This window comes from Ovis canadensis, chromosome 1 (genome assembly GCF_042477335.2).
Source record: "Ovis canadensis isolate MfBH-ARS-UI-01 breed Bighorn chromosome 1, ARS-UI_OviCan_v2, whole genome shotgun sequence".
Classification (NCBI taxonomy): Eukaryota; Metazoa; Chordata; class Mammalia; order Artiodactyla; family Bovidae; genus Ovis; species Ovis canadensis.
Genome location: NC_091245.1, coordinates 21,286,167 through 21,312,666, shown reverse-complemented (window position 1 = coordinate 21,312,666; position 26,500 = coordinate 21,286,167). Strand labels below are relative to the sequence as shown.

General features: G+C 52.4%; 2 protein-coding genes across 10 annotated transcripts in view; one reads left to right on the top strand and one right to left on the bottom strand.

The window, feature by feature from the left end:
- Positions 1–5,915, top strand: part of PIK3R3 (phosphoinositide-3-kinase regulatory subunit 3) — a 106,763-nt gene extending 100,848 nt beyond the window's left edge. For all 4 annotated transcript variants that reach the window (XM_069589787.1, XM_069589778.1, XM_069589771.1 and 1 more), the window contains one exon: positions 2,179–5,915. In XM_069589787.1, the coding sequence (XP_069445888.1) occupies positions 2,179–2,377 (199 nt within the window). In that variant the 3' untranslated portion in view covers positions 2,378–5,915. The remainder of the gene's footprint in view (positions 1–2,178) is intronic.
- A 3,876-nt stretch (positions 5,916–9,791) lies between these two features.
- Positions 9,792–26,500, bottom strand: part of MAST2 (microtubule associated serine/threonine kinase 2) — a 199,431-nt gene continuing 182,722 nt past the window's right edge. For all 6 annotated transcript variants that reach the window (XM_069589227.1, XM_069589237.1, XM_069589259.1 and 3 more), the window contains 19 exons: positions 24,466–24,567; positions 22,039–22,171; positions 21,183–21,244; positions 20,845–20,930; positions 20,198–20,406; positions 18,824–18,962; positions 17,197–17,329; positions 16,311–16,476; positions 15,639–15,740; positions 15,295–15,417; positions 15,014–15,123; positions 14,509–14,663; positions 14,028–14,308; positions 13,731–13,928; positions 12,880–13,106; positions 12,556–12,678; positions 12,000–12,136; positions 11,672–11,865; positions 9,792–11,370 (listed from right to left, as the gene is read on the bottom strand). In XM_069589227.1, coding sequence (XP_069445328.1) covers positions 9,848–11,370; positions 11,672–11,865; positions 12,000–12,136; positions 12,556–12,678; positions 12,880–13,106; positions 13,731–13,928; positions 14,028–14,308; positions 14,509–14,663; positions 15,014–15,123; positions 15,295–15,417; positions 15,639–15,740; positions 16,311–16,476; positions 17,197–17,329; positions 18,824–18,962; positions 20,198–20,406; positions 20,845–20,930; positions 21,183–21,244; positions 22,039–22,171; positions 24,466–24,567 — 4,203 coding nt within the window. In that variant the 3' untranslated portion in view covers positions 9,792–9,847. The remainder of the gene's footprint in view (positions 11,371–11,671; positions 11,866–11,999; positions 12,137–12,555; positions 12,679–12,879; positions 13,107–13,730; positions 13,929–14,027; positions 14,309–14,508; positions 14,664–15,013; positions 15,124–15,294; positions 15,418–15,638; positions 15,741–16,310; positions 16,477–17,196; positions 17,330–18,823; positions 18,963–20,197; positions 20,407–20,844; positions 20,931–21,182; positions 21,245–22,038; positions 22,172–24,465; positions 24,568–26,500) is intronic.

Genomic DNA, 26,500 nt, shown 5'->3' with positions numbered 1-26,500 from the left:
CTACTGGTAAAGAATCCTGCAATGCAGAAGATCCGGGTTCGATCCCTGAGTAGGGAAGACTACCTGGAGAAGAAAATGGCAACCCACTCCAGTGTTCCTGCCTGGAGAATTTCATGGACAGGGGAGCCTTGGCGGTCTACAGTCCATGGGGTTGCAAAGAGTCAGACACAACTGAATAAGTAAGCACAGCACAACATAAGATTAAACATGTGAATCAATGAATAGAAATGACAGCCAAGAGATAGTCCCCTACAGTTATGGTCAGTTTGTTTTCAACAAGGTTCTCAAGACCATTCAAAAGAGAAAAAATAGTCATTTCAACACATGGTGCTGGGACAGCTAGTGAGCCACATGCAAAAGAATGGATTTGGACCTCAGTTCATGCCACATACAAAATCTAACTCAAAATGTGTCAGGTAACTAAATGTAAGGGCTAAAAGAGACAACACTTAGAGAACGTAGGCGGAAATCTTTGTCACTTTGGAATGGCCAGTGGTCTCTTACACATCGAAAGCACGAGTGACAAAAAGATGAATTGGGCTTCCCCACAATTAAAGACTGTCTGCATCAAAGGACACAGTCGGGAAAGTGGAAAGACAGCCCACAGAATGGGAGAAAATATTTGCAAATCATACATCTAATCAACTAGTATCTATACGTAAAGAACTCTTAATAAAAAGACAACTGCCCCAATTTAAAAATGGGCAACGGCAAATAGACATTTCTTTAAAGAAGATATAAAGATGGTTAATAAACATATGAAAAGATGCTCAACATTATTAGTCATTGCTGCTAAGCTGTTAAGTTGCTTCAGTCGTGTCCGACTCTGTGCGACCTCATAGACGGCAGCCCACCAGGCTCCCCCGTCCCTGGGATTCTCCAGGCAAGAACACTGGAGTGGGTTGCCATTTCCTTCTCCAATGCATGAAAGTGAAAAGTGAAAGGGAAGTCGCTCAGTCATGTCCAACTCTTAGCGACCCCATGGACTGCAGCCTACCAGGCTCCACCGTCCGTGGGATTTTCCAGCAAGAGTACTGGAGTGGGGTGCATTGCCTTCTCTGTTATTAGTCATTAGGGAGCTGTAAATCAAAACTACAATGAGATACCACAAGGATAACTGTAATCAAAAAGATGGGCAATAACAAGTGTTGACAGGGATGTGGAGAAAGCTGCTGGCAGGAATTTAAAGTGGTGCAACACTTCAGAAAACAGTTTGGCAGTTCCTCAAAAGGTTTAACTTTCTTTGGCAGGCAGGGTGGGAGTACATTCCCATGTGGCTTGTGGGATCTTAGTTCCCCAACAAGGGATTGAACCCGGGGCCATAGCCGTGAAAGCAGAGTCCTTGCCACTGGACTGCCAGGGATTCCCCAAAAAATTTGTTTCACTTATGGCTCAACAGTTCCCCTCTTAGGTATACATCTAAGAAGACTGAAAACATGTGTCCATACAAAAACTTATACATAAATATTCATTATAGCCAAACCGTGTTAACAACCCAAGTGACCCATAAATCGATGAATGGATAACCAAATTGTAGCATATCTATACAATAGAATATTAGTCAACCCTGAGGAGAAATCAAGTCTCCATACATGATACCACATAAAAGAACTTTGAAAATGGTGTGCCAAGTGAAAGTAGCCAGACAAAAGATTGAGTAATACTGTGTGATTCTGTTTATATAAAATGTCCAGGATAGGCAAAGCCATAGTGACAGGAAGTAGACTGGTCACCGGGGTCTAAGGGGAGGGAGGAAGACAGTGAATGCTGATGGCTACGTGGTTTCTCTTTTAGGGTGATGAAAATATTCTGGAAGTAGTAGTGATTGTTGCACAATCTTGTGACTATTTTAAAAACAACTGATTTGTACATTAAATTTTTTTTTTTTTGGTTTGGTTTGCCCTCTCCAGTGCATTCTTACCTAATTTAGGTCCAGAGCTGAGTGACTGAATGCAGCCAGCCATTTTAGCCCTTCCAAGTCTTGAGAAGTGAAGGGTGTCTCTGTGACCAGTGTGCAAGGGGCTGGGGGGACACAAGGGTGTGATATCATACAAGCTCCGATGGACGAAAGGCTGCTGCTGCTTTGCAGAGCAACTGCTCTCAGACTTCTGGTCTTTGGGGCCCTTTATGTTGCCCTCTGCCTTCATTCCCCGTGGTGTCTGTGTTGTGTCGTTGCAGCGCCGACGGAGAGGTGAAGCACTGCGTCATCTACAGCACTGCTCGGGGCTACGGCTTCGCAGAGCCCTACAACCTGTACAGCTCCCTGAAGGAGCTGGTGCTCCACTACCAGCAGACGTCCCTCGTGCAGCACAACGACTCTCTCAACGTCAGGCTCGCCTACCCTGTCCACGCACAGATGCCCTCGCTCTGCAGATAAAGAGGGAGCAGAGGCTCTCTCGCAAAACTTTTCTACAGTTTTTATTAGACTATGAGGGCATTCTTTCTACGTAGACTGCTTGTTTTGCACAAGAAGTGATTCTGTGAATGTGAAGTGGAGAGGCCGAGCAGCAGCCGGCCAGGATGGGGACGTACAGGGCCTGGGGTTCTCGGGGACTCAGCCGTGCCACTGCACTGACATAGGAAGCTGGGAGCAGATGCTGGTTTTTGGGAAAGTCTTTCATTGGGGTTTTTGTTTTACTTAGCCAGGCACCTTCAACAGAACATGTTAGGCCTGATTGGGGTGGGGGTTGTAGTGGGAAGCCTCTGAGTAGTCCCTGTCCTCTTCTGAGAGGCCAAGGTGCTTTTTAAGACTGTGGTGAGGCTTGGCCCTGTTGGGAGTCTGTTTTGGTCTGGCAGTCTCTCTTCCTTCCAAAAAGAAGGTGGTTTTGGTTCAGTGGTAGAATGGCATTTGGTGAAAAAGACAACCAAAGGAAAATGGGGAGGCTTGGGATTTCATTTAAAGAATTGTAATCTGTAGGTAAAAAAACTTTTAACCGAAGGTACCTAACGAGTATAGTTTAGGTGTCAGCATCTCAATAGCTCCTCTCTCTAAAGAAGCATTATGTTTAGAAACCATATTGGTCCCAGCAAAACAATGATTGCTGCCAGACCAAGGTGTGGTGGAAGATGATGGCACTCGTGTCTGAACGCACACTTCTGAACCAAAACTTGAAAATAAAAGGAAAACCAGAGACTGTTAGTTTTAGCAGACACTAAAATTGGTCAGTGTAATTCCCTTTTGCCCTGCCCTTGTTTCTCAGAGATGAGGAATAGTGTTCTTTTTGTGGGCTGGTGAGCTTTGAATTATAAAATGAAGTTGGTGCTTGTGTGGTGGTGTTTTCTTAGCCTAAAGAATGGTCTGTTGTTTGAAACCTTTGTAACTTGTGTGTATGAGTAAAGAAAAGGTGCAATCCAGTGCTTTTAGATGGCTTGATATACCAAATAACGATCTAGAGCAACATTCTTCTGTGTGCTTCCACAAGTTGAAAGGTCCTGCAGAAACAGTCAGCGTGTTTAATTTCCCGTCATCTCCTGTCCTTTTCTGGGTAGGGCCAGGGGAGCCATAGGTGGCTAGGGCTGTGGCTAGAAGGGAGCCAGCTGTGGTCAGGGACTTCAGTAGGTCCCAGGCCCCCGGGGCTCTGGTGTCCCAAGCAAGGGCCTTACCCCACCCTTGTGCTTCCAGATGGTGGTTGCTGAAACTTCTGCAAGGAGAGGAACGGATGGCTTGGCATTCAGACTGTTAGCTGAAGTCATCTGGAAGCTGTTCTTTGCCTTTTTTGTGATCCTGCCATTAAGATGATGTACACAGACTGTCCTCATGCTCCAGTGGCCCTGACTTTAGGCCAGGAACCTTCTGCTTCGTGTGGTTTAAGCCTTCCAGCTGAGTGAAGCTGGGGCAGATGGAGTTGGGGCAGCATCTACTCCTACCTCCATCGTGCTCCACCCCCGTCAGTCAACACTCATTTGACAGACAAGAGGGTCCAGCTGCCTCTGAGCCAATCCTAGAGCCGTAATAGGCTTGAATGAGTCAGCTGTTTGAGCCCAAAGCTGTGCAGTCAGGCTTCCTGGTTGAGTAGGGAAGTCAGTATCTGAGTCTTATTGAATCAGGTTTACACCTAGGGGAGCTCTAGTTTGGGGGATGAAAGAAAAATTTCGCTTTCCCTGAGCACTTATCTTGGTGACAGGATCTAGAATGTGCCACAATGTAGATAGAAATAGATTAAAATCTGGGGGAGAACCTCCCGTTACTAACAATGAAGACAGAAAGGCAAGGGGGCATATCTTTGGCTTTTCCTTGGTTACGTTGCAGTTTCAGGACTGGATGAGGCAGACAGATGAAACCTCCTGCAATGGCTCTGTTCTAACCTGAGCCCTTAACTGATACCAGCCAGCTGGACATTCCTTCCCTAGATGGCCAGATTGAAATCTTGCTAAGAGTTTTACTGAGAAATAAGGCCAGACCAACTACTGTGAGGCATGCCTGATGGCTTTGTGGCTTAAGCAGTTAGATGCTCAAGATGGGGTGCCAGGAATGCCTTCTTTCTGGTATTAAAATTTAGTGTGTTCTGGTTATCTCTTAAATGAGAACAAGAACCAGGATACACGCTGTAACGTTCAACCATGCTGTGCTGCTTGTCAGGCAGCATTAAGGGTGTATAGGGAGCAAGCAAGCGCGGTCTGTCGCCTGCACTTGGGCTGGTTGTGGAGGAGGGCCACTCATTTTTAAGTCCTGCATTCCTTCACCTGTTTGTTGCTTTCCTGTTTTTCATTCTTGAATTTGTCGCTTTGTGGGAACTAAGACGTAGGGATCATTTGAGAAGTTTGAAAGTCTCTTTTCTGACTAGTTGCCACATGGTTTGCTTGATCTTGACCAGTGGAGATAGCAGAGGGACCAGTCTGCTAACCCCTGGGAGGGTAGTATGCAGCTCCTTTATCCTATGGTCCTGGCCTCCTTCATCAGAACTTAGCTCCATGTCTTATCCCATGATCTGGGCCCTGGGATTCTCACTTGGCATCTTCAGTGCAGTCTCATTGAGTCAGAGGGTAAAAAAACAGTCCAAGACCAGAGGGGCTCATTGTCTTCCTGGCTAGGGAAGCTGGCCACCAGCATGGAAGCAGCTCGAGGCTGGCTGGACACTGGTCAGAGGCCTATCTATTCTGGGTGGAACTTTCATCACAGAACAATGCTCTGTCTCCATCTGGCCACAGATGCTAACTCAGCCTCGACCATAGCTCAGGCCTGTATAGACTAGCAGTGTCCTTACCCCTAATTTGGCCAAGATTGAGGACTTCTGATAACGCCCCTACTCTGTCTCCAAGCCTCGATGAGACCCTCACAGGCTTTGCAGAAGCTCTGAGAACCAGTGTGGTGTCTTCCATGGGTCTCCTTGCCGCAAGGAACGAGCCTCATTGGTCCTTTTGGGCCAAGAACTGCATCTGGGCAAATTACTGTTTTTTCAAGGTGTTTTCTGTTGCCAGTTAAGACTCCTTATTAGCTAGCTCTCTGTGAGGCTTCAATGGCCTCAAAGCAGAGGGTCCAGATGGGGGCCTAGCTGGGCCCTCTGCTGTCAACTGCTCAGCCTTGCTCTAGCTCCAGCCACTTGTGACGAAAAACAACCTTGTTTCCTTACAAATTGCAGCATGTGACTTTGGTGCCCTGTTGTTACTTGTGAAAAACCTATTCTTCTGTTGTCTTTGATGTAGTCAAAAAAATTCATGTAGTTACGTAAAAATATCTGATTCACAAGGAAGCCAACTATATGTCTTGTGTTGGGACAGTTCATAATGTAGTTCCTAGACCACTTTTGCAAATTGTTCTTGTCACCAGGGGTGTTCAGACATTGCTGTGCAGTTGTGGGGGAGGGTGGGGGGAAGGCGAGGGGAGATACTTTTTGGTCTTTTTGTTTTTTACCTTCCCCAAGAGGGGACAGTCTGGCCAACTTGCTCCAGTAATGCAATAAAGACATTGCAATAAAGCACCTTTTGTTTTCATGCTATGGAGAGGTGGGCTGGGGTGGGGGCAAAAGGGAGAGGACTGGGGTACTGAAAAGTCCTGAAGCTGCCAAACCTTCTCTCCCATGAGCACCAGAAGATCGGTCCTGGGGCTGAACTGGGGCTACAAAAATGCTTCCACCAACCCTGGGGGACTCAGAAACTAGCCCTGAGAAAGTTTAACATTGGAGCCCGTTCATCGCCACCCCATTCCTATTAGAAAGCCCACTGAGTTGATTCTCATCATATCTCTTTGCCCAGAATGTGTTTGCATATTCTGTTGTGGGGGTAGAGGATGTGGGCTGACTTACAGTGTGTCCTCTTGTGCCCCAGGCCCTGTCACCCTCCTACCACAACACTTTGTTGAGGTCCCTACGTGTTGGGAACATAATCAGCAAACATGACCACCACCCTGGGCAACAGGCACTTCGGTTCTTATCCCGGTCACTCAGGCCCCACCCACACGTACTGAACTGCAGATCAGACTGACGGGTGCTAATCTGTTGTTCTAAATGACCTTGCCTATATTCTTCCTCCCAGCTATACTTAGCTACAGAGCACCCTCAAGGCCAGTGGTAGAAACCATGGATAATTTCCCCTAATTCCAAGAGTTCTTCCCACTCTCAGCATGGGATACTCAGACTCCTATCTCCAGCCCAGTCCTCTCTCCTGGACTCCACCTGCTGGCTGGATAGTGCCACCGGCCCCTTGGATGTCCCACAGGAGTTTATTCAGAGGAAACATGCTTGGCTATGAATGCCCTGACCTTCCTACCACCACACCTGTCAGCAGTCCACAGCCACGTCACTGCTCTCCCTCTCACCTGTTTAGCCCTCCTCCTCCTGAAAGCCAGTCTCGCCAGCTGTATTTTGGCTCCTCTTTTTCTCTCATCTTCTCAGGACTCTACCATGAGTTTATCTATTGTTTCCTCTCAGCTGGTTGGGTATCTCTCACTCACTACTCAATCCTTTATCTCTTCAGGGGAAACCTTTTTAAAAACATTTAAGTTTTTGTCTTTATTTCCTCACTCCTCAAGTTTTTCGGTCCAGGTCCCACTGCTACCTGAAACTGCTCTCCTTGATGTCTTTGGTAACCAGCATTTGTGACGACCATTCTCCATGAAAAACTCTGCCACTGACTCCATGATCATTTATCTGGTTTTCCTCCTGCATCTCTGCTCCTTTTTAAAATAAATTTTTTGCACCATGCAGCATATGACATCTTAATTCCCCAACCAGGGATTGAACCTGTGCCCCCTGCATTGGGAGCGTGGAGTCTGAGTCACTGGACCACCAAGGAAGTTCACTGTACTCCTCTGGCCACCTTCTCACTTATGCTTTTTTCTTGGCAGTTTTATCCATATCCATGAAGTCACCTACTATCGCTTGGCCAATTATGTCTGTCTTCGTTTTTCCTGCCTAGACTATGTTGCGAGGTACCTCATACTCAGAATGCAGGGTCACCACTGAGGCCTGGTTCTTTTTCATTATTTCATATTTCAGTGAATGGAAGTACATAATTTCATCTGGTTATGTAGTCATCTTTGATACCTTTGCTTTGTATCTACGTAAAACCCACCACCAACCTGGATCAGTATTACTTTCCAAATATCAAAGGCATCACTTCTCTCCAACTTCACTGTTTCACCATCTCTAGCCTTAATACTGGAAGGCTTTCCTTCTTTCATTATTGCTTCCTCAAATTCATTCTCATCATAGCAACCAGATTCATCTTTTCAAAATTCAAATCCGGCAAGTTCCTGGCACACCAGGGACTAAGACGTAGACCTCCACTGCTGGGGCCCAGATTCAATCTCTGGCTAGGGAACTAAAAAAACCAAACAACCTGCTCCCCACCCCCATGCCCCAGATATCTGAATCTGAACTTGTGTAAAACCATTAAATAACTTTCAATCGCTCTAAATCACAAAATTCTTAAAATGGCCTGGCTTCTTCCAAGTTCTGGGTCTCTGTTCATTTGGCTCCCTCCTCAGCTAACCCCGAGGGCTTGGACCTCTTCCTTTTGCACAGGTCTTCTGTACAGTCCCCATCTACGCTTGTGGATTTAATTATCTCCTGGCTGACGGCTGCCAGGTCTGTGCGCCTGGCTCCCTACATGCCCCTTCCCTCTAGGGACCTTCCTCACTGTTGGCATCCTGGTCCAGAACACTGGCAGGGGTTACTACATGATTTTCTCCCTGGTCCGCTTACCCCCGCCCTGAACCTCTCTACACTGCATCCAGCGATTCCTAAAATCTAAATGTGATTATACCACTTCCCTGCAGTTACCTTCCAGAAGCTCATTTCTGTCAGGCTAATCTGGCAGTGTTTCTCAAGGGAAGCACCACTGGTACTTGGGGCAGTTGCCCTAAGCATCACAGGATGCTTAGCACCTCTGTGCCCACTCCTCCCAAACCCCTTCCTCCCCCCATTCCCAGCCTCCTGGCTTGGGGGCAGTTCTCTCCCATGAGCTGCAAGCTGTGCCGCCCTTCCTCCACCTGGTATAGTGCCTCTAACCAGATCCTGACACAGGGGGCTTACACAGGCAACTCGTTTCCTGTGTTCCCAGTGTCCTAGACTGGCTGGCCAAGGATGGGCCATCAGTGCATGACTGAAGGACGGAGGGAGTGTGAGGGGCCCGGGAGGGACCAGGTATCCGCCACCACGGGCAGAGAGCGCCCTCTGGCGACCACAGCCTTCCCTATGCTGGGAGACAAAGACCAGCAGAGCGGGTGACGAGCCCAGCCAGTACATTTTGCTGCCTCCAGGCCTCTCCGGACCTAGGTATTGGATTGTGGAACAGTTAGGGGAAGACAGCAGTCTGGCAAGCCCTGTCTCTACGGAGGCACTCCCCCATGGCCCTGCCCTGCTCCTGTGATGCCATCTCCCAACTCCATCCTCGTCCTCCCTTCCACACCAGCCACTCACCAAGTGCCTTCTACCCATGGCGGCTGCCCACATCAGCAGTGTCCATCTCCAGTGCTGAGGCCTCCCTGATGATAGCCCAGGAAGGGCTCACTGGCGACAAACATTAAGGGTTTGTGACTTAATCCAAAGGCAGTTCTCTGTCAGCATTTTACCAAATAACTTCTCCTTCCCTTTAAAGACTCCTTTTGGATTTTATGACTCTTCTGGCTGCTTCCTCCAAGTCTGTCTTTGCCTTAAATGCTAGTTCACCACCACTGATACACTGATGGTACTCAGATTCCTATCTTCAGTCTGCGTTTCCCTACTGAGCTCCAGACACATGCACCCGACCTGGATGACCCACAGTACCTCAAAGACAGCCCAAGTTCAACTCTTCACCTCCCTCTACCTCTTTTTCTTCATTTACTAGCGAAGAGGCACTCCAAATGAGATAAATATGACTTCTAGAGTCAAGAGGACCTAGATTCTAATCTTAGCTCTGCCCAAGCTGTATGATCTTGCCCATGTTAATGTCTGAAAAACCTGAGTTCCCTTCTCTAGAAAGCAGGAATATTTACAGCTACTGGTTCCCCATCACCTAGAGAAAGTCTAGATTCCTACAGGACTCTTCAATATGGCCCTAGCCTAACTCACTAGACTCAATACCAGTTTGAATTAATTTTAGTTCTTTGATTGTACCAGATATATGGGCAATAATGTGCGCTTTCTCTGGACATTCATTCTCACACTAAATTCTCACTCTTCTAGCAAGTTACTACCTATCATCTATCCTTCAGGTTTGAGCTCAGACCCCACAGTGTCTGGGAAGCCTCGCTGGCTTAGGCTCCCAGGACAGTGGGAACTGTCTCATTCACCATCATATTCTCAGCACCAGAGGACCTTACATTACATTTGTACGGACTGAAGGAAAGAAGCAAGCAAAAGACATAAAGATAGTTTCCAAGAGTGTGTATTACACAGGACCGAGTGCAAGAAATGGCAAACAAGTTCTATGTTTGCTTCAAAAGCTCATCAGGTGCCAATGCCAAGTCCTGATGCTTCTGAGGGCCCCCTGGGTCTTGGCCCTTCTGGAGCAGGCTGGGCCCAGGCTCCGGGGTGAAGGGGCAGCTCTTGCATGGAATGTCCTGCCTCCTGTCACCTGAGGCATCAGGCACTTTGGTGATGACCAGTGCTGGCTCCTCTTTCTCTCTCTGTGCACACTCAGACTCCCATAGCCAGCTCTGGCTGGGAACCTCACAAGGTGGATGGGCCAGCCCAGGGGCATTGGGTGGCCATGACTTCCCCTCCTGTCTGGGGGACAGGTTTGTAGGGTGGCCTGGAGTTGTAGTTTCCAAATCTTGGGAGTTGGCTGGCCTATCTTCCATTGCTGCCTTTCCAGCTGGGGATGCCCTGTCAGGGCTCTTGAAGAGGAATTTCCAGGACCATGGGCCCAGCTCTCCAGGGGTGGAGACAGTGGAGCAACTGGCAGGGATGAGTCCTGAAGAGCTCGGACAAAGTGCTGTCAGTGCCTGGGTGTGGAGGTGCTGGGCTTTCCAGCAGCCTTCAGCGGGGATGGGGTCTGTGGGGCCAGCCTTCCCCAGGTTGGGGGCTGAGGACGAGGAGCTGGAACCCTCTTCAAAAGCCTGTAGGATCCCAAGCTTCTTCTGGGGGATACCAGGGCCTTCCATTCTGGGAGATCCCAGTGTGACCCCTGTCAGTAGGCCTGGGACCGCTGGGCCCTGGCCCCTGGGATCCCGGGGCAAGAAGGCGTCCTCTTCTTCACCCTCTCCTGCTCCTCTGAGGGGTGGATCCTGGCCCCTTTCTCGGTGGGGTACCAAGCTTGGCTCCTGAACACCTTGGCTGTTCTCAGGCCCCTCATCAGTGTCATCTTCCGAAGAGTCAACCTCCCGGATGGCTTCCTGCTTCTGCAGCGACTCTCGCCGTTCAGCCCGGTCCTGGCGGAGGGTCCCTAGGGCCCGTGAGGGAGCAGCCTGCAATACCCCTTTTCCTGGCAGCGCCCCCTTTCCAGACAGCACACTCCTGGGCCCAACTACCTCCAGAGGGCTGACTTCCCTGGGGGGCAATTCCTTCTTTAGCTCGGGGTGGGGCAGGTCAAGGCTCTGTTTTCGAGAAGTGGCGAGCTTCTTCTCAGAAGCAGCCAGTGCAGCCGCCAGTTTTTCAGCCGACTGCACCCTCTTAAGTAGTGGTGAGCGGGGTGGCTCCGCGCTCTTGGGCCGTGAGAGTTGCCGGCCTAGGGGAGGCGACAAGTGGAGCTTGGTGGGGAAGGCCTGGGCCCCGTGGCCAGAGAGAGGTGATGGGGAACGCTGAGGTGAAGCTGCTGGCGGTGGTGAAGGGGTGTGGGCCAGTGGTGACAGTGGGATGCTGCCCGCCGACTTGCGCCGTGGAGAGCGGTACTGGCGTTGGAGCTTGGGCGCCAGACCGTGGAGGGAGCTCGGCCGTGTGTGCCCAGAGCCGGCGGGAGAACTGGGCACGCTGGAGCTGGGGGAGCTGCTCTGTGATGAATTCCCCCCAACTTTGCACAGACAGACACACACACAGAGGTAGAGGAGTTAGCTCTTAGAAGTGACTGAGGGGAATAACAGGGCTTGGCCCTGGAATGTCCCAGATCATCAAGGTGACCCCACCAGAGAACCAGAGCTTGGGCTATAGACATGAGGTCATCCCTCGCCTGTCACCTCCTCCCCAGGACTGCTGGATCTGCTGGGGGTGGGCTGAGCACAAGCCTTGGAGAGGGATGGGTGAGATGCACAGAGGGCCCTGGACTCTGCCACCTCCAAGGGGCTGCTCTGCGACTTGCGGGGAACCCTCCATACCTGAGTGCACGGCTTCAGGGGTCACCCGGTAGCCCTGCGTGGGAGAGCGGGGAGAAAGGCTGTGGCTGTGTGTGGGCGAGCCTGGCCCACTCTCGCCGGATGACAGGGAGCGGTTAAGGGAAGAAAGGCTGCGGCTGGTGTGGAGCAGGGATGCCTGCTTGGTGATCTTCCGGAACAGGGAGCTCCTTTTTCTGCTGCAGAGACGAGGTCAGAGGTGGTCTGAATTCTGACCGGGGCACAGCACACACTGGGCCCGGGGCTGGGGTGCCCGGCACACACTGGCCCTGGCGTGGCTCAGAGTGGACCCCCGTGGCTGAGTCTGGCTCACCTTTCTTGTCCATCCTTGCCCCGGCTCCGCTTGCTCCTTCGGGCCATCTTGGCCTTGTAGCTGCCCTTCCGAGCAGGCCCCACCTTAATGGACGTGTTCTCCAGGGGAGTTGTTGAAATAGACACCTTGTTTCCACTCTGGGGAACAGAGCATGCGCCCAGACTAAGGCCGTGGCCATGTTCCTGCCCCGGTCCCTCGCTCCTGGCATGGCTGTCCACAGCATGAGTTGCTGCCTCTGCAGCACCCGGTCTGAAACAGGGACCGCCTCCCCTCTTCACAGAGCAGGAAACAGCTCCACTGGAGCCCGAGTGGCTCAGGGTTGGGAAGAGAGAGAAGAGGCTCACAGGCCTGTCTTCCATTCCGCAGCTCGGCAGGATCCCCGCCTTGGTCAAGGAGGATGTCACCTTCCAGGGAAAACCCTCTGCTCCAGCCACACCCATGCGTATGGGCGCCTATCTTAAGTGCCAGCTGTGCGTGTGCCCCACTCCCCTACGGCCAGTCACAGACTCAAGGCTGGGGTCATGCAGGGGTTGCAGGCGGCACTCCCAGCACTGACCTTCAGGATCAGCTCCACCACCTCCGTGTGCACCAGCCCATGCACAGGCTCCCCGTTGACATGCGTGATGAGGTCCCCCTGACGCAGCCCTGCCTCACTGGCTGGACCTCCATCCTCCACGTGCTGTGCCGGGGAGAGAACAGTCCTCAGTCTGGAGCCTGGGCATGAAGGGTGGGCCTACTTCTGCTCATCAAGCTGTGACCCTTCTCCGCCCCACCCTTTGACCCTGGAGGGTGGTGTGGGCAGGGACAGACAGGCCCTAGTAAGAGGAAGGAAGAGGAGTGATGAAGTTGGGGGACAACAGGTCTGGATGGCCCGACATACCCACACCATGTGGTGCACGGTGTAGACATCTGAGTCACCCATGTAGACACGGATGGCTCGTAGGGTGAAGCCATACTTCTTGCCGGCTCGGTGGATGACGATGGGGGGCCGTGAGCTGCTGAGGGCTGGCAGGAAGTCCCTGCTTGGAGAAGAGTCCCTGGATGATGGGTTGGATGACTGGGAATGTGGGGACATGGGGCTGGCCAGTGGAGAGCAGGAGTGGTGCTCTGGAGAAGGAGAAGCTGGGACTTAGCAGGTCCACGCTTGAGCCCAGCCCATCTGGGCTGTTGCTCCCACACAGCTCTAGTCACAGAGCCTGTCTCCAGGCCTGTTTTCCCCACAGCCTCCAAGCAGCAAAGCCCCCTCATGTGCCCAGGCCCTCACAGACCCAGGAGGTGATGGAAAATGGCAGCGAGCATTTACTGAGTGCTTACTTATATGTACTAGGGACCATACAAGTACTTCATACTTGAATGTCACAATTATCCTATGAGCTACCATTATGGATATTCACATTTTTTGATGAGGAATTTGAAGCTCAAAGGAGTTAAGCAACTTCCTCAAGATCAAGGGCCCTTTAGAGATGGAGCCAGGATCTGAATGTAAGCTCTCTGCCTTGGAGCCTGCACTTGCCACACAGTGCTATCTGCCTTCTGGTGCGCACACACACAACCCGAGACTGATCCTCACTCCCTTAACAAACAGACAGCAGTGACACGCAGTCTTTCTGACACCTGCTCCTCAACACAACACACAGACACACCTGCCAGGGTCAGAGCCCTGGCCACAGGCCCATAGAGAGGCCAAGGCCCTTGCTATGAACCTTGGTCTTCACTCCCCGGGGGCCTCACCGGCAGGAATGAGAAGGGACAGGGCCGTGGCTGAGGCGGACTTGATCACTTTGTTGATGGGGCGAGCGGTGCGCTTTTCTATGGAGTCCCCGGAGAGCAGCCGCTGGCGGGCCCTACGCACCGCCAGGTCGCTGATGGCCTTGGCTGTGGCTCCCTCCGCCAGCTGCGGGGTTCCGCGGCCTCCTCGGGTCTCCATGGCTGTGGACCAAGCGAGCAATGGGGTCCACTGTGCAGCTGAGCCGCCACTCCGGGCCCCCCGCAGCACCCCAGCCAGGCCCTCCACTCGTGGGGCCGCACCTGGGCTGGGGGCGCTGCTCTGGCCAGCAGGCTCCTCATCCAGCTTCAGCCGCCGCTCGGCCGGCCGTTCCACGGCAGGCCCAGACGCCCCCTCTCCAGACGGGGTCAGAAGCCATGCACCCTCCTGCTGCTGCCTCCTGGGGGCGCCAACAGCCTCCTCAGTGCCCTCCGGGAAGCGAGGCACGTCCAGGAGGCCCGAGCAGTGGCGCCGCACTGTGAGTGGAGGGCTGGAGTCGCTCTCGGTGTGGGACGATTCGGACACCGACAGCCGCTTCCGTAATCTGCGAGACACGCGAGGCCGAGGGTGGAGGGCCCGGCGGCCTCCCTCCTCCAGCCCAGGCCTCCTCGGGGGCTCGGCTCACAGAACCTCCCTCCCGGAGCCGCACGCGCGAAGGCCCCTCACGGCTCGTCCTTCCCCGTCATCGGTGACCGCCCCACGGATGGCCGTGCCGCCCACCCTGGCCCAGCTCTGAGCGCTCACATCTCAGGGGAGCCGATCACCCAGCTCCGCTCTCGGCCCCTCAGCCCCGCCAGGCCGTCCGTGCGGTCCTCCTTCTCCTCACTCAGGCTGCGCTTGGTGGGGGGTGGCGTCCGGCGCTCCTCAAGCAGCGAGAGCCGCTCCATGCTGCTGTACACCTGCCGGCACAGGACACCTGCCGGGATGCCCAACCACCACACCACGGGCCACAATGGATCCCCGGCGCCTGAAGCCCAGGAACTGGAGCTAAGTCTCCCCTTTCCTCCCCTGTACACAGCTGATGAACATTCAAGGAAACAGCCATTCCACTGGTCTGACCTGGCCCCACCCTGACATCTCATACCTCAGGGCCCTGAGTAGACCTGGAAGCATCCACTCTGTGCAGGTGCGGCCCTCTCCCCTCTTTTCCTGGAGACGGCGCCAGCCCCCGCCCCCTTAGGTGGCCCCAGCACGTCCCTCAACAGGTCTGGTCCTCCCAGTTCTCCAGCTGGGGCTGCACCGGTCGCACCTTGTTGAACCTTGGAGAACAGGACGAGAACTGGCGAATCTCAAGGCAGCCATCCTCACTCACTTCCTCCTCATCCTCCGAGTCCACGTGGTGGTATCGCTCTGAGCGGGCTGGGACACACACGGCAGTGCCTTTCAGAGGCCCTGGTGCTGGCCTCCTTCAACCCTATCAGACCTTAGGAGGGCCTGGAGGAGTGACTCCCAATACCAAGCTCAGGGCACACAAGTGTCTCTGGGCACAGGTAGGATTCCCACGCCTCCCTGTCCCACCAGTGGCCTTACTGTCAAAGTAGCTGGTATCATCCTCTGACTCCAGCTGAGGAATAAATTCAGCCTTCTGGCGAAGAAGTCCTGTCCAGTCCAGACCAGTGAAGAATGGGTGCTGCTTCACCTCATAGGCACTGCCTGTGGACAGGGATGGTTTGGGCGGGTGGAGTCCAGGTCAGCATATCCAGTGAGAACCTAGTTCCCGAGAGGCTGGGCCTGGAGGCCTCAGCTCCAACATCTTCCTCTTCTGCCCACAGGGAGCACGGCAGTCAGGAACCAGGGGCACTGCCCACATCTGAAGCCTGAACCTCCCAGTTACACGGAAAGCCCCGCCCCTCCCTTACTGGGGCCTGTCCCACCTGTGCCCAGTCTCTCCAGCGGGTTCTGGTGGAGCAGTTTTGAGGTGAGATCTTGGGCATCCGGCGGCAGAGCATCATCCCCCTCAGGCCACACAATCTCATCTGAAGAGTCATCGGGGTGACAAGGGAAGGAGTGGGTTAGAGAAGGTCTTAGAAGTTTTGGGCAGAGTGGGGAGCTGGAGAAGAGGGTCCTAGGATAGGATACGCCGTGGGGAGGTATACAGGGCCCAGCCTAGAGCCGTGAAAGCCGTGCCTGGGACCCACTTCCAGTTGCACAAGTTCCTCTCTCTCTGGGGGAATCTCCCACATCCTCGACCACGGCTGGTTCTTTGATCCAGAGTAGCCACTGAAAAGCAGTGGTGTCCCCTGTTCTAATCTCCAGCTCACCCTGCCTTTATACTCCCGACACATGTACACTCACACACACACACACACACACAGAACTCACACTCACAGCACAGGTACACCCATGCACATATGCGGGATCACAAATGTGATCAGAACAAGTGCTAGGTGACACACAGGGTGTGCACGTGTACATCTGAAGCAAGCACACCAAACACACACATAAGAATTCAGAGCAAGAACTTGTAAGCCTCACAGATGCTTGTGTAAATCATATCTGTGGATCTGGATTCTGTCCCCACAGTGGGCTGGGGTGATGGTACCTACCACTGATCACTTGCCCAAAGAGCTCCTCCGGAGTGTCTCCAAAGAAAGGGACGCAGCCCACCAGGAACTCGTACAAGATGATGCCCATAGCCCACCAGTCCACTGGCTTCCCATAGCCCTGCCGCAGGATCACCTCAGGTGCAATGTACTCTGGGGTTCCGCACACCTGGGCACAGAGAAGTTGGGGGGCTCAGCACCTGGCATGGTGGCTGGATGGGTGGGGGTGCTCCCGCTTCTTGGAGCAGAAAGTCTCTGAATGAAGACTCATCGCACTCTGGTTAATGAGCAGAAGTGACAGGAGCCCCAGGGCACCAGAGCTGGTGCTATCGGTGCGGTAAGTTTACGTATTTCCTAATTAACTGAAACATCTAGTTCTATCCCTTTCAGCATGGGGTGCCCACAACTGGCCTCTGCCCTCGAGCCTCCCAAAGAACAGACCCCATGGCCACTTGACTACTACAGCGACTTGTGGACAGTCAGAACCCGAAATGTCAAATCAGGAAACGCCCAGAGGCTACTCTTCAGAGGCAGTCCAGTGGAAACTTGGAGCTGTGTTCTCAGGACATAGGCGCTGGGAGAGCTCTGCCCTTCACTGAGGCCAGGAGCCTCAGGACCGACCTAGTGTCGGCTCTGACAGTGTCAATGGTCCTGAGACCGATCTCCCAAGCCCCAGGAGGAAGATGATTTGGGGTTTTCTATCCATTTGATTCTCATGGGCCACCCTGTTTCCAAAGGTGCTCCCTCTCTCAGCACATCCCTGGAACCACAAGGAGGAAAAGACAGGCGCTCTCAGTCTTAACACTGAGCTGCAGGGAAAGCATGCGGCTCCCAGTCCTTACTCTGAGGCCTGGAATTCAACCCCCAAGCTCTCAACCATCCTTCTTACCTGCTTGTCCAGGAACTCCCGCGCATCCTTTTCAATGTGGCCCTCGTACAAGTTTGTAGTCAGACTCATAAGGCCAATTTTGGAAAGGCCAAAATCAGTGAGCTTGATGTGCCCCATGGATGTAATCAGCAGGCTGGGAAACCAGAGAAACAAATGTCTGGAGTTATTTCTTGGTCTTCCAAGAGTGCTGACTTTAGCATACTCCCCCTTTCCTCACTCAGACAGGGGGACAGGCAGCTGTGAGAGAACAAGCAACTCTGGTTGGGTGAAAACTGCACTCGGCATGAGCAACTAACCCACGTTTGCCCAGCCCCTTGCCCAAATGGGTCCAAATGGGTCCTCTTCTCAGTGAAAAGCAGTGTTTCTCTTACGTACTGAGCTCTGTGATAAATGTTTTAGCGATTGTTTTTAAAAATATTGTGGCTCATGAAAGGTCTTACAGAGGAATAACACAACCAAAGCAGGTATTATCATCCCCAAGAGGAGGAACATGAAGCTCAAAGAGGATTAATTCACTGACCTGAGCTCACAGAGTTAAGGAGCGCTATGAATACAGTCTGTCTAATGTCAAAGCCACTTTCCATGACAGAGGTTTATCACCCCAGCCTCAAGATGGAAACATGGAAGATATCTCAGCCTGCTCTCCCATCCCAGCCTCACCATTTCCTTCCCACTTCCCCATCCCTCTCTCCTCCCGCCCGACTCTTCTCCAGGGCAGGCACTGCTGTTTGGGGCCTAGGCTACTGCTGTGGTCTCACCACCTCTTTCCATGGGCAGTGATCTTCCTAAACCTAAACCAAAGTCTGAGTGCATCACCTGGTGGTTAACAGATCCTTCAGAGGCTCTCTGTGTGTTTTCTGCGCTTAGTCGCTCAGCTGTGTTCGACTCTTTGCAACCCCATGGACTGTAGCCCACCAGGCTTCTCTCTGTCCATGGGGATTTTCCAGGCAAGAATATCAGAGTGGGTTGCCATGCCCTCCTTCAGGGGATCTTCCCAACCCAGGGATCGAACCCAGGTCTCCCGCAATATAGGTGGATTCTTTGCTGTCTGAGCCACCAAGGAAGCCCTGGTCAGAGATTCTCTAGGACCCTTTAAAACTCAACCCAAACTAAATAAAAGGTCCCTTGATGGTTCAATCCCGGCCCCTCAGTCACTACTCTAACTAACAGTCTCAGCTTCAGCCATACTGTACTGTTTGTAGTTCCTCACACCTGTGTGTGTCTTTGTATATCCTGCTCCTCAGCATGAGAGAGTCACCCACACTGGACTTAAGCTCTACAGACCAGGGACAAGAATACAGTGCTTGGCAGAGAGCACATGCCAGCAGATGTCAGCCCACTTGCTCTGCCATCTACTAGATGTGTGGGTTCTTTTGCTTCTGCTTGGGTTCTTGGGTAGAGCTCCTCAGTGATTCTTTGATGTCACCAAGGCCTTACAATGCCCTTGCCGGACCTTGCTGTCAGTGTTCTTCGCATCTGGGGATAGTCAGGGGTTAGAGTACCAAGCCTGGGTGCACACCCACATGAGTAGCCATTTGAGATAAATTCAAACATGCTGTGTCTGCCTTCATTTATCTTGAGACCCAAGTGGGAGACCCTAGACAAGGGACTCGAAAAGTGGGCATACTTGTCAGGCTTGAGGTCACGGTGCACGATGCCGTAATTGTGTAAGTACTCCAGGGCTAGCACGGTTTCTGCAAAGTACAGGCGCACCATGTCCACTGGCAGGGCCCCGATGTTCTTCAGCAGCGTGGCACAGTCTCCTCCTGCAACAAGCCCAGGCCACCATGAAGGAGGGAGCCAGTGCCCTGCTCCAGATGGTCTCAGAGGCCCCAGAGGAGGTGGCCTCACCAAACTCCCCGGTGCTAGAGATGGTGATTCTAGCACCCCTGCTGCTGGTGTGGGTGGGAGACAGACTGTGGGCCGGAGCAGGAGCAAGAGGAATCAGCCAGGGACGGTCAAGGCCACTGTTCAGGCCAAAGAAGGAAGGAACCCAGGCCTCTATGCCTGTAAGTTGACTTGTTGGGACAGGACTAAGTTATTTTTGGGTGGGAATCCTGTTTATTATAAACACATCTGGCTGATATTTCAGCATGTGTTATTTCCTTCCTGTTGGCTGTCCTTTGAAGTGAAGTGAAGTGAAGTCATTCAGTCATGTCCGACTCTTTGAGACCCCATGGACTGTAGCCCACCAGGCTCCTCCATCCATGGGATTCTCCAGTCAAGAATACTGGAGTGGGTTGCCATTTCCTTCTCCAGGGGATCTTCCCGACCCAGGGATGGAACCCAGGTCTCCCACATTGCAGGCAGACGCTTTAACCTCTGAGCCACCAGGGAAGCCATTTAGTTTTGAGTAAAGTAACATTGTAAACTCCCAGCACATACCCAGGGAATTAAAAGGGGAGTGTTGTTCCCAACTTCAAGACTTAGGCAAAATATCTTTGGAAGCTGTGCACAGCCCTGACGAAGGGAGGGGAAGGCCACTGGAAAAGCTGTGCTCTGCCATGCTGTTCTGTGCCAACCTGAGCATGCTGTATGCTCTTTAAGGGGTGCCCCTCTAAAGTCATCTGTCAGGGTGGCAGCCTGCCTTTCTCCTGAGGGCCCAGATGCAATCCTCCCAGCGATTGATCCTGGGCGTGGGTGGCTCTGCTGCCTCGTCGGTCCTGTGTGGTGCCAGTAGGCTGTGGGCCGTGCAGGCTTTGGGCACAGGTTTTACAGCTGAGGGGCATATACACCCCGTCCCAGAGTGCCTCTCTCTGTGCCTGATGTGGGCAGCCTCATGGCAGCTACTGCTCCAGAAGCCTCTTCCTGGGAGAGGCACGGCACCTGGTGCCCACCATGGCCAAATGGTCTCTATGATCCTAAAGCAGAAACCAGGGCCAAGGACAGGTGGGGAAGCTGGGCCCTGAAATGCCATACCCCCCCAAAGCTGCTGGGCCCTGATAAGGGCTGTCTCTGACTGTGCCTTGGCCCCCAAGGCAGGCCACCGGTCCCCCAGTACCTTCCACATACTCCATCACCATGCACAGGTGGCGCTTGGTTTCAAAGGAGCAGAACATGCTGACCACAAAGGGGTTCTCGGCAAAAGTCAGGATGTCCCGCTCCACGAAGGCCTGCTGGATCTGGTTCCGCAGGATCAGGTTCTGCTTGTTGATCTTCTTCATGGCAAAGCGTTGCCGGGTGGACTTGTGCCGCACCAGGAACACGGCCCTGGAAGCAAAGCCTGTCTGTTCCCCACGGCCCTTGGCTATGCCCTCCGCCACTGCCAGCCTGGGGGTCAAACTGACTCCTTTCGCACCTTATCAGTGTATGGAACAGAGGGGCAAGTGGTGTTCAACAGTGAGAAGGACCTGAGGGCCTGCCCTGGGAGCTCATTGAGTTCCTGAGGACACAGCTCAACCCCTCCTCAGAGCTCATGAGTGGAGAAGTGCCCCCAAGGGAAGAGGGGCTCTTGCCCAGGAAAGGCACCACGCTCAGCTGTCAGAGGGAACTGCACTCTCGCCTCCCTAGGAGGCTTCATGGAGGGAGAAGGGCCATCCTGAGGGACAGTCTTGCTGCCCAGAGGACCAGGTACCACTCACTTCCAGAAAGAAGAGCCCACGGGCCAACTGAGCTCCAGTGCCGGCCACACCCGACCCCTGCCTTTACCCATAGGCGCCATTGCTGATGAGCTTAATGGTTTCAAAGTCCTCCTCAGAGGGTGTCTTTTTCGATGTCAGAGATGCCCCACGGCCCTGGAAGACAAGGGAAAAGGCAGGGGGCAGGCATGCTCGTCAGAGTGCACACACCTGAGGGGGCTGTGCCCCAGTGTCTGCCCCGCTCAGCCCTGCCGGAGCCTCCCGACTCCTCCTGGAGCTGAACAGCCCTCAGCCCGTGCGGCGACCGCCCTGTCCGCTGGCCCTCCTGCACAGTCTCTGAGAGAACCCACAGCCCACACTCCACAGGGCTCAGGCCCCAGGGTTGAGGCAAGAGCTCAGAGTCTTTACCTCGACCGAATCATCTGTCTCCGGAGTGTCGGGACTGTCATAGCTGCTCAACTGGGCCATTTCTAGAAACAAAGCAAGGACACAAGACAAAAGTGTGCGCGGCAACCTCAGGCCTCTCGGCCACCCGCTCGCGCCACAGGACAGACGTGTGCAGCGGGGGCACAAATGCTCCCTGCACCGGCCTGGGAGGTGCTCTGCGGCTCTGGCTTTAGTGGAGTCACAGCTTTTGGACTTGTTTGCCAAATAACATTGCCACTTGTATCTCTCTAAGTCCAGTGCCATTCAAAAGGCCTGGAAAATTCTATAAAGCTTCCCTCAAACTCGGGACAATAGCTGAAAACAGGCCTGAAGCTGGTAGCCGGCCCCCGTCCTGCCGGCCAAGACTCTGCTCTGCTGGATGAGGCCGGGAAGTAGGAAAGGCAGGGGCGGGACGACTAGAGACAAGGGACTCAGATGCCCACCTTTACGAGAGGCTCAAGGTGAAGCCCGGAGTCGGGACCACCCCAAGACACAGGCGGACCTGTAAGGTGGCTGCAGGAGAGGCAAGCATGCAGATGAGGTGACCGTTTTTGAAAATGTGATTGGGGTCCTTGTGTTGACCTCTTTTGACCTTTAGGATCTAAATCCAACCCAGGTGCGCCCAAGACAGCTCTGCTTGGGTGTCAGAAGGCAGATGTGGACAATCTCGAAGGAGTGGCTCTTTTATGACACAGAACACAGGGTTTTCCTACAGCCCTCGGGCCTCTGAGGCTGTGTTGTGTCCCTGTCCAGCTAACCCTCTTCTTCCAGTGGTTTCTCTGCTGTTAGAGCGTGTAGGCTGTGGGGCCTCTTTGCAGCCACGAGGCTGCATGCTCACCCTCTAGGGGATCCCGTGTGAGGCCCAGTTGGCTAACGATGTAGCGGGGAATGTCACATTTAATCCCTTGTCCCTCTTTGGCGTGGCCCTCAGCTGCTTCTAACAGGTGGTAGAACTCTTCAGGGTCAAACTCCTGTACCGGGGAGAGAGGTAGTCAGTGGTGAGAGCTACAAGCAAAGGCTGCTGGCCTTTATGGTTTTAAGGCATTTACCCAGAGCAGGAGGAATAGGAAGACTTCCTCTTTGTGATGGACACCCCTACCCCAGAATCCCCAGAAACATCATGAGTCAGGGACCAATGGGGACAAAGCTGTCTTAAAGGTTACCTCCAGATTGGACATCTTAAACATCTGCTGTCTTCTACAGCAAGACAACTCAGAGCTTTCAGTTTCAAGAGAGCTCTGCCTATCTGCTGGTCCAAAGCCATGTGCCAGCCAGACACAGCATTGTCCGGAGTCTTCCCATACCTAGTGCAGAGGGGCAGTCCTGGCCCACCTTCAATCACACTGCACAGCCCTGGTGGCACACACCCATGCTGTCAGGCATCTACTGAGCAACCCCTGTGTCCTGGGGTCTAGAGAGCCATATGGACACAGCACAGAAGTCCTTGTCTGCCCAGAGCACAAAATAATGAGGGCCTCACTGACTGAGTGCCTACTAAGTGTCATACTCGGTGCTAAGCCCTGATGATACCTCTATGATCTTGGGGAGGAAGTCAAGTCTCACAGAGCTGCATGGATTTGACCATGGCCACAGAGGTAGGGAGAAAGACAAAACCACTGCGCAAGCCCAGACTTAACTGCCAGCCGCTGTTTAACCACAGACTTCATGTTGTTGCAGGAGCGGCCCTCTGGTCACCACAACCCCAGCCTCCACTGCTTTCCTATACCTCTGTTCTCAGGGGTTTAGAAAACACCACCACCACCTATTTGGGTAAAATCTAAGCCAGACTGGGAAATTCTGTTACCTTCTTCTTCCTCCATCCCTGTCTAGTCAGAATGTCTACTTCATAAACCCCCTCTGCCCAGCTCTCTTTATCTGGTCTCTCCCACCGTCCTAGTTCACGGCGTGCCTCTCTCACATGAACTGTATTAAGAGCCTCTGCCCCACTGTCCCTGGCTCATCCTGCCTTCTCCCCCAATTCACGATCCGTGTTGTACCCATAGTTATCTTTCTCAGGAGTAAATCTCATAGAGTATTACTCAGAAATAAAAAGGAACCAATTACTGCTGCATGGAATAATATGTATGAATTGATACAAAATTATGCTGAGCTAAAGAAGTCAGAACATACTGCATGATATAATTTATATGAAACTGTATAAGAGGCAAACTTAACCGTAGTGAAAGAGCAGATAGGTGGCTGTCTGGAGTGGGAGGCGAGGTGGGGAGGGGAAAGTGGCTGACTGCAAAGGGCCACAAAGGGAATTTTCTGAGGTGAGAGACATATCTTCCATCTCAACTGTGGCAGTGACTAGACAGGTATAGATTTGTTAAAACTCACTGAACTGTATAACCAAATAGGATATATTTTATTGTATGTAAATTATACCTTTACAAAGTTAGTTTTAAAAAGTAAATCTGACCACATCACATTCTTACCTAAACTTCCTGATGGCTCCCAGTGGCCTTACAGATAAACACAAACTTCTAAGCCAAGAACCCGCACACTTCATGGTCCTGTCATGATCCACCTCCCAAGTTTTTCCCTCACCAGCTCTTCAGACACACCCGTACTCCATCAAATGTCCTTTCTGACAGCTCTCCCCTGGCAAACTCACAGTTATCCTTCAAGTCACTGACTAAGCTTCACGTTCCCCAGGGGGCCTTCACTCAACATTCATTCCTGTCCATCCTGAGAAGGACTAGGGCACATCCTTCCACATTCCCCATGTTCCCACTGCACCTTGGATTTTCCCCCTTCACAACACTTCTGCCAATATCATAACTATTATTTGGACATCTTCAGGCCTTATACCTAAGGCATTCAAGATGAATTCTAACCCTGCTGCAGAGGAGGCATTATGGGATCAGGACTCTGCTTTATTTATACCTGTATCTCCAGTGTCTAGAATGAAGGAGGCATTCAGTAAAGTGTCACTGAATGATCAAATGAAGGGTGGACTCAACTTGTGCAAACAAAATTGGCCTGTGCTCCTCAGCCCTGGGGCCCCCACTAACCTGGGCTTGCTCAGTGCGGGGTGGGCAGATGAAACCTCTCCCCACCACTCTCCTCAGGGGTGTCCACCTTTCCTCAGGGACTTATTTGGTCCCCCAGTGCTTGCACATCCTATTTAAATAAGGACGTCAGCAGCAGAAATGGCAGTGGGTGCCCCCATTCTGCTGTTAGCAGAATACTTCCTCTGCAGTCCCCATTCCCTCCCCTCCAGCCACCACCCCCCACCCCAACCTTCCCAGAGCCCACTCACCAGGCATTCCAGGAGACGAGCTGGGCGGGCAATGACAATCATCAGCTTTTTCACCAGCTGCATCACAAAAGCCACTTCTGAACTCTCTGAGCGCTCATGAGCCTGTAGAGAAGACAAAGGTAGCTTGAGCGATCTGCGGGCGGAGCGAAGCAGGACTGGCCTGAACAGAGCCGACTCTGGGGAGAAGCGCTTTGTAGTACAGAGAGCTCTGCAAAGCAGAGACCTTAGAGGGGGTCAGAGGGCCATGAGCAGGAGCCACGTGAGCTGGTGAACACTGCATGACACAGGAATGTCACACGGACACACCGCTTTACCTGCTTCTCCATCCAGCAGGCTTCACTTACCTACCAGACCCCAGCTCAAGAGGCAGCTCTCAATGGAGCCTTCACTGATGCTTTCCATCACAGACAGACTGTGTAAGGAATAGAAAGACCTCAAAGCAGGAGAGCGAGGCGAGCAGCAGGGACTTCAGAGAGCGGCTCTGGCTGTAGTGGGGATGGTGCCTGAAAGAGGGCAAGTCTAAAAGGAGGAAAGCCCACCAGCAGGCTATGGCAATAGTGAAGACGAAAAAGGCATAAATCAAGGAAGTAAGAATGTAGGGAAATGGACAGACTGGGTCATCTGAGAGCAGCCCTGAGGGGTGCGAGAGGCAATAGATGGTAACTGTAGCTCCAATCTTAGGGAAATTTCAGTGAACCCCTAAATGAAACAGATAATATAAAGAGATAGGCAATTTAGGTAAGGATAGGCAGTAGTAGTCAGTAGTAGTTAAGTTGCTAAGTTGTGACTCTTGCAATCCCATGGACTGTAGCCTACCAGGCTCCTCTGTCCATGGGATTCTCCAGGCAGGAATACCGGAGTGGATTGCCATTTCCTTCTCCAGGGGATCTTCCTGACCTAGGGATCGAATCCAGGTCTCCTGCATTGTAGGCAGATTCTTTACCAACTGAGCTACAAGGGAAGCCCCAAGGATAGGTAGAGAACATATTCCCTTTAGCTTTAAAGACAAAGCAGGTAGGTGGAAAAGAGTTCTGTTTTGGACCTGAAGAGTCTGAGGTACTACACCAGCTACTTCCTCAGGTATTTGCTCAGCCCTGGAGAGCTTCTTTTTTCTGGAAACTGCTCTGACTTCTAGAATCTGTATTGTGTGGCTGCACTTTCCCTCCCACTTCCAACAGCTGACCAGAAGGGATATAGGTGCTGAAAGATGGATGGAACAACAACGGTTAATATCAGGGTGACAGAACTGTATAACCCACTTCTGGGGAAAAGGATGAGCATACCTACCAAAGAGAGAACAGAGTGGGCCGGAGGAAGATGACACTTCCTGGGCTTTCCACAGGTTCTCATTTCTAGCTCTGGTCCCTTCCGAAAGCCTGGCTGCATTGCTGTCTTCAATTCTCTAGGACCTGCCCTTTCAGTCTTTATATAATAAACTGTTCTGAGGTGGCTCTACTACTTGCAATGAAGAATACCAGCCAATGTGAGAAGGAAAGTGAAGGATCTGAAACTCAGGAGAATGCAGGTGGGCAGGGACCCTTAGTGGATGGATGACAGCTGAAGACATGGGAGCTGACAGGACTGATCAGAGTGAAGACGGAGAACGGGAGCATGGATGCTCAGGAGGGTGCTCCTCAGAACACCAGAATTTAAGAGAACTTGTGAAGGGGCAGCAAGACAGGAGAGAACAGTGTCATGACAACCAGGGGGAGGGGAGATCAAGAGAGGTTTGTTCACTGTGCAAACCCCTGCAGAGAGGCAAACAAAGAGGAGGGCTGCGAGAGGTCACAGGATTTGGCAACTGGCCAGTTAGTTCTTTGGGGACTTTTGCCTGAAACAGTTTTAGTGGCATATGGGAACAGAAAGTGGAAGGCAGGACGCTGAGTAGTGAATAGGTTGCAAGGAAAGAAATATAGCAAATGAAGACCATTTAAAAACAAAACAACAACAACAACAAAAAACCTGGTTATTAAATGAGAAGAGAGGCTGGGCACTTGATGCAATTGTGTTCACTCTTTTAAGGCGCAGCCCCAAA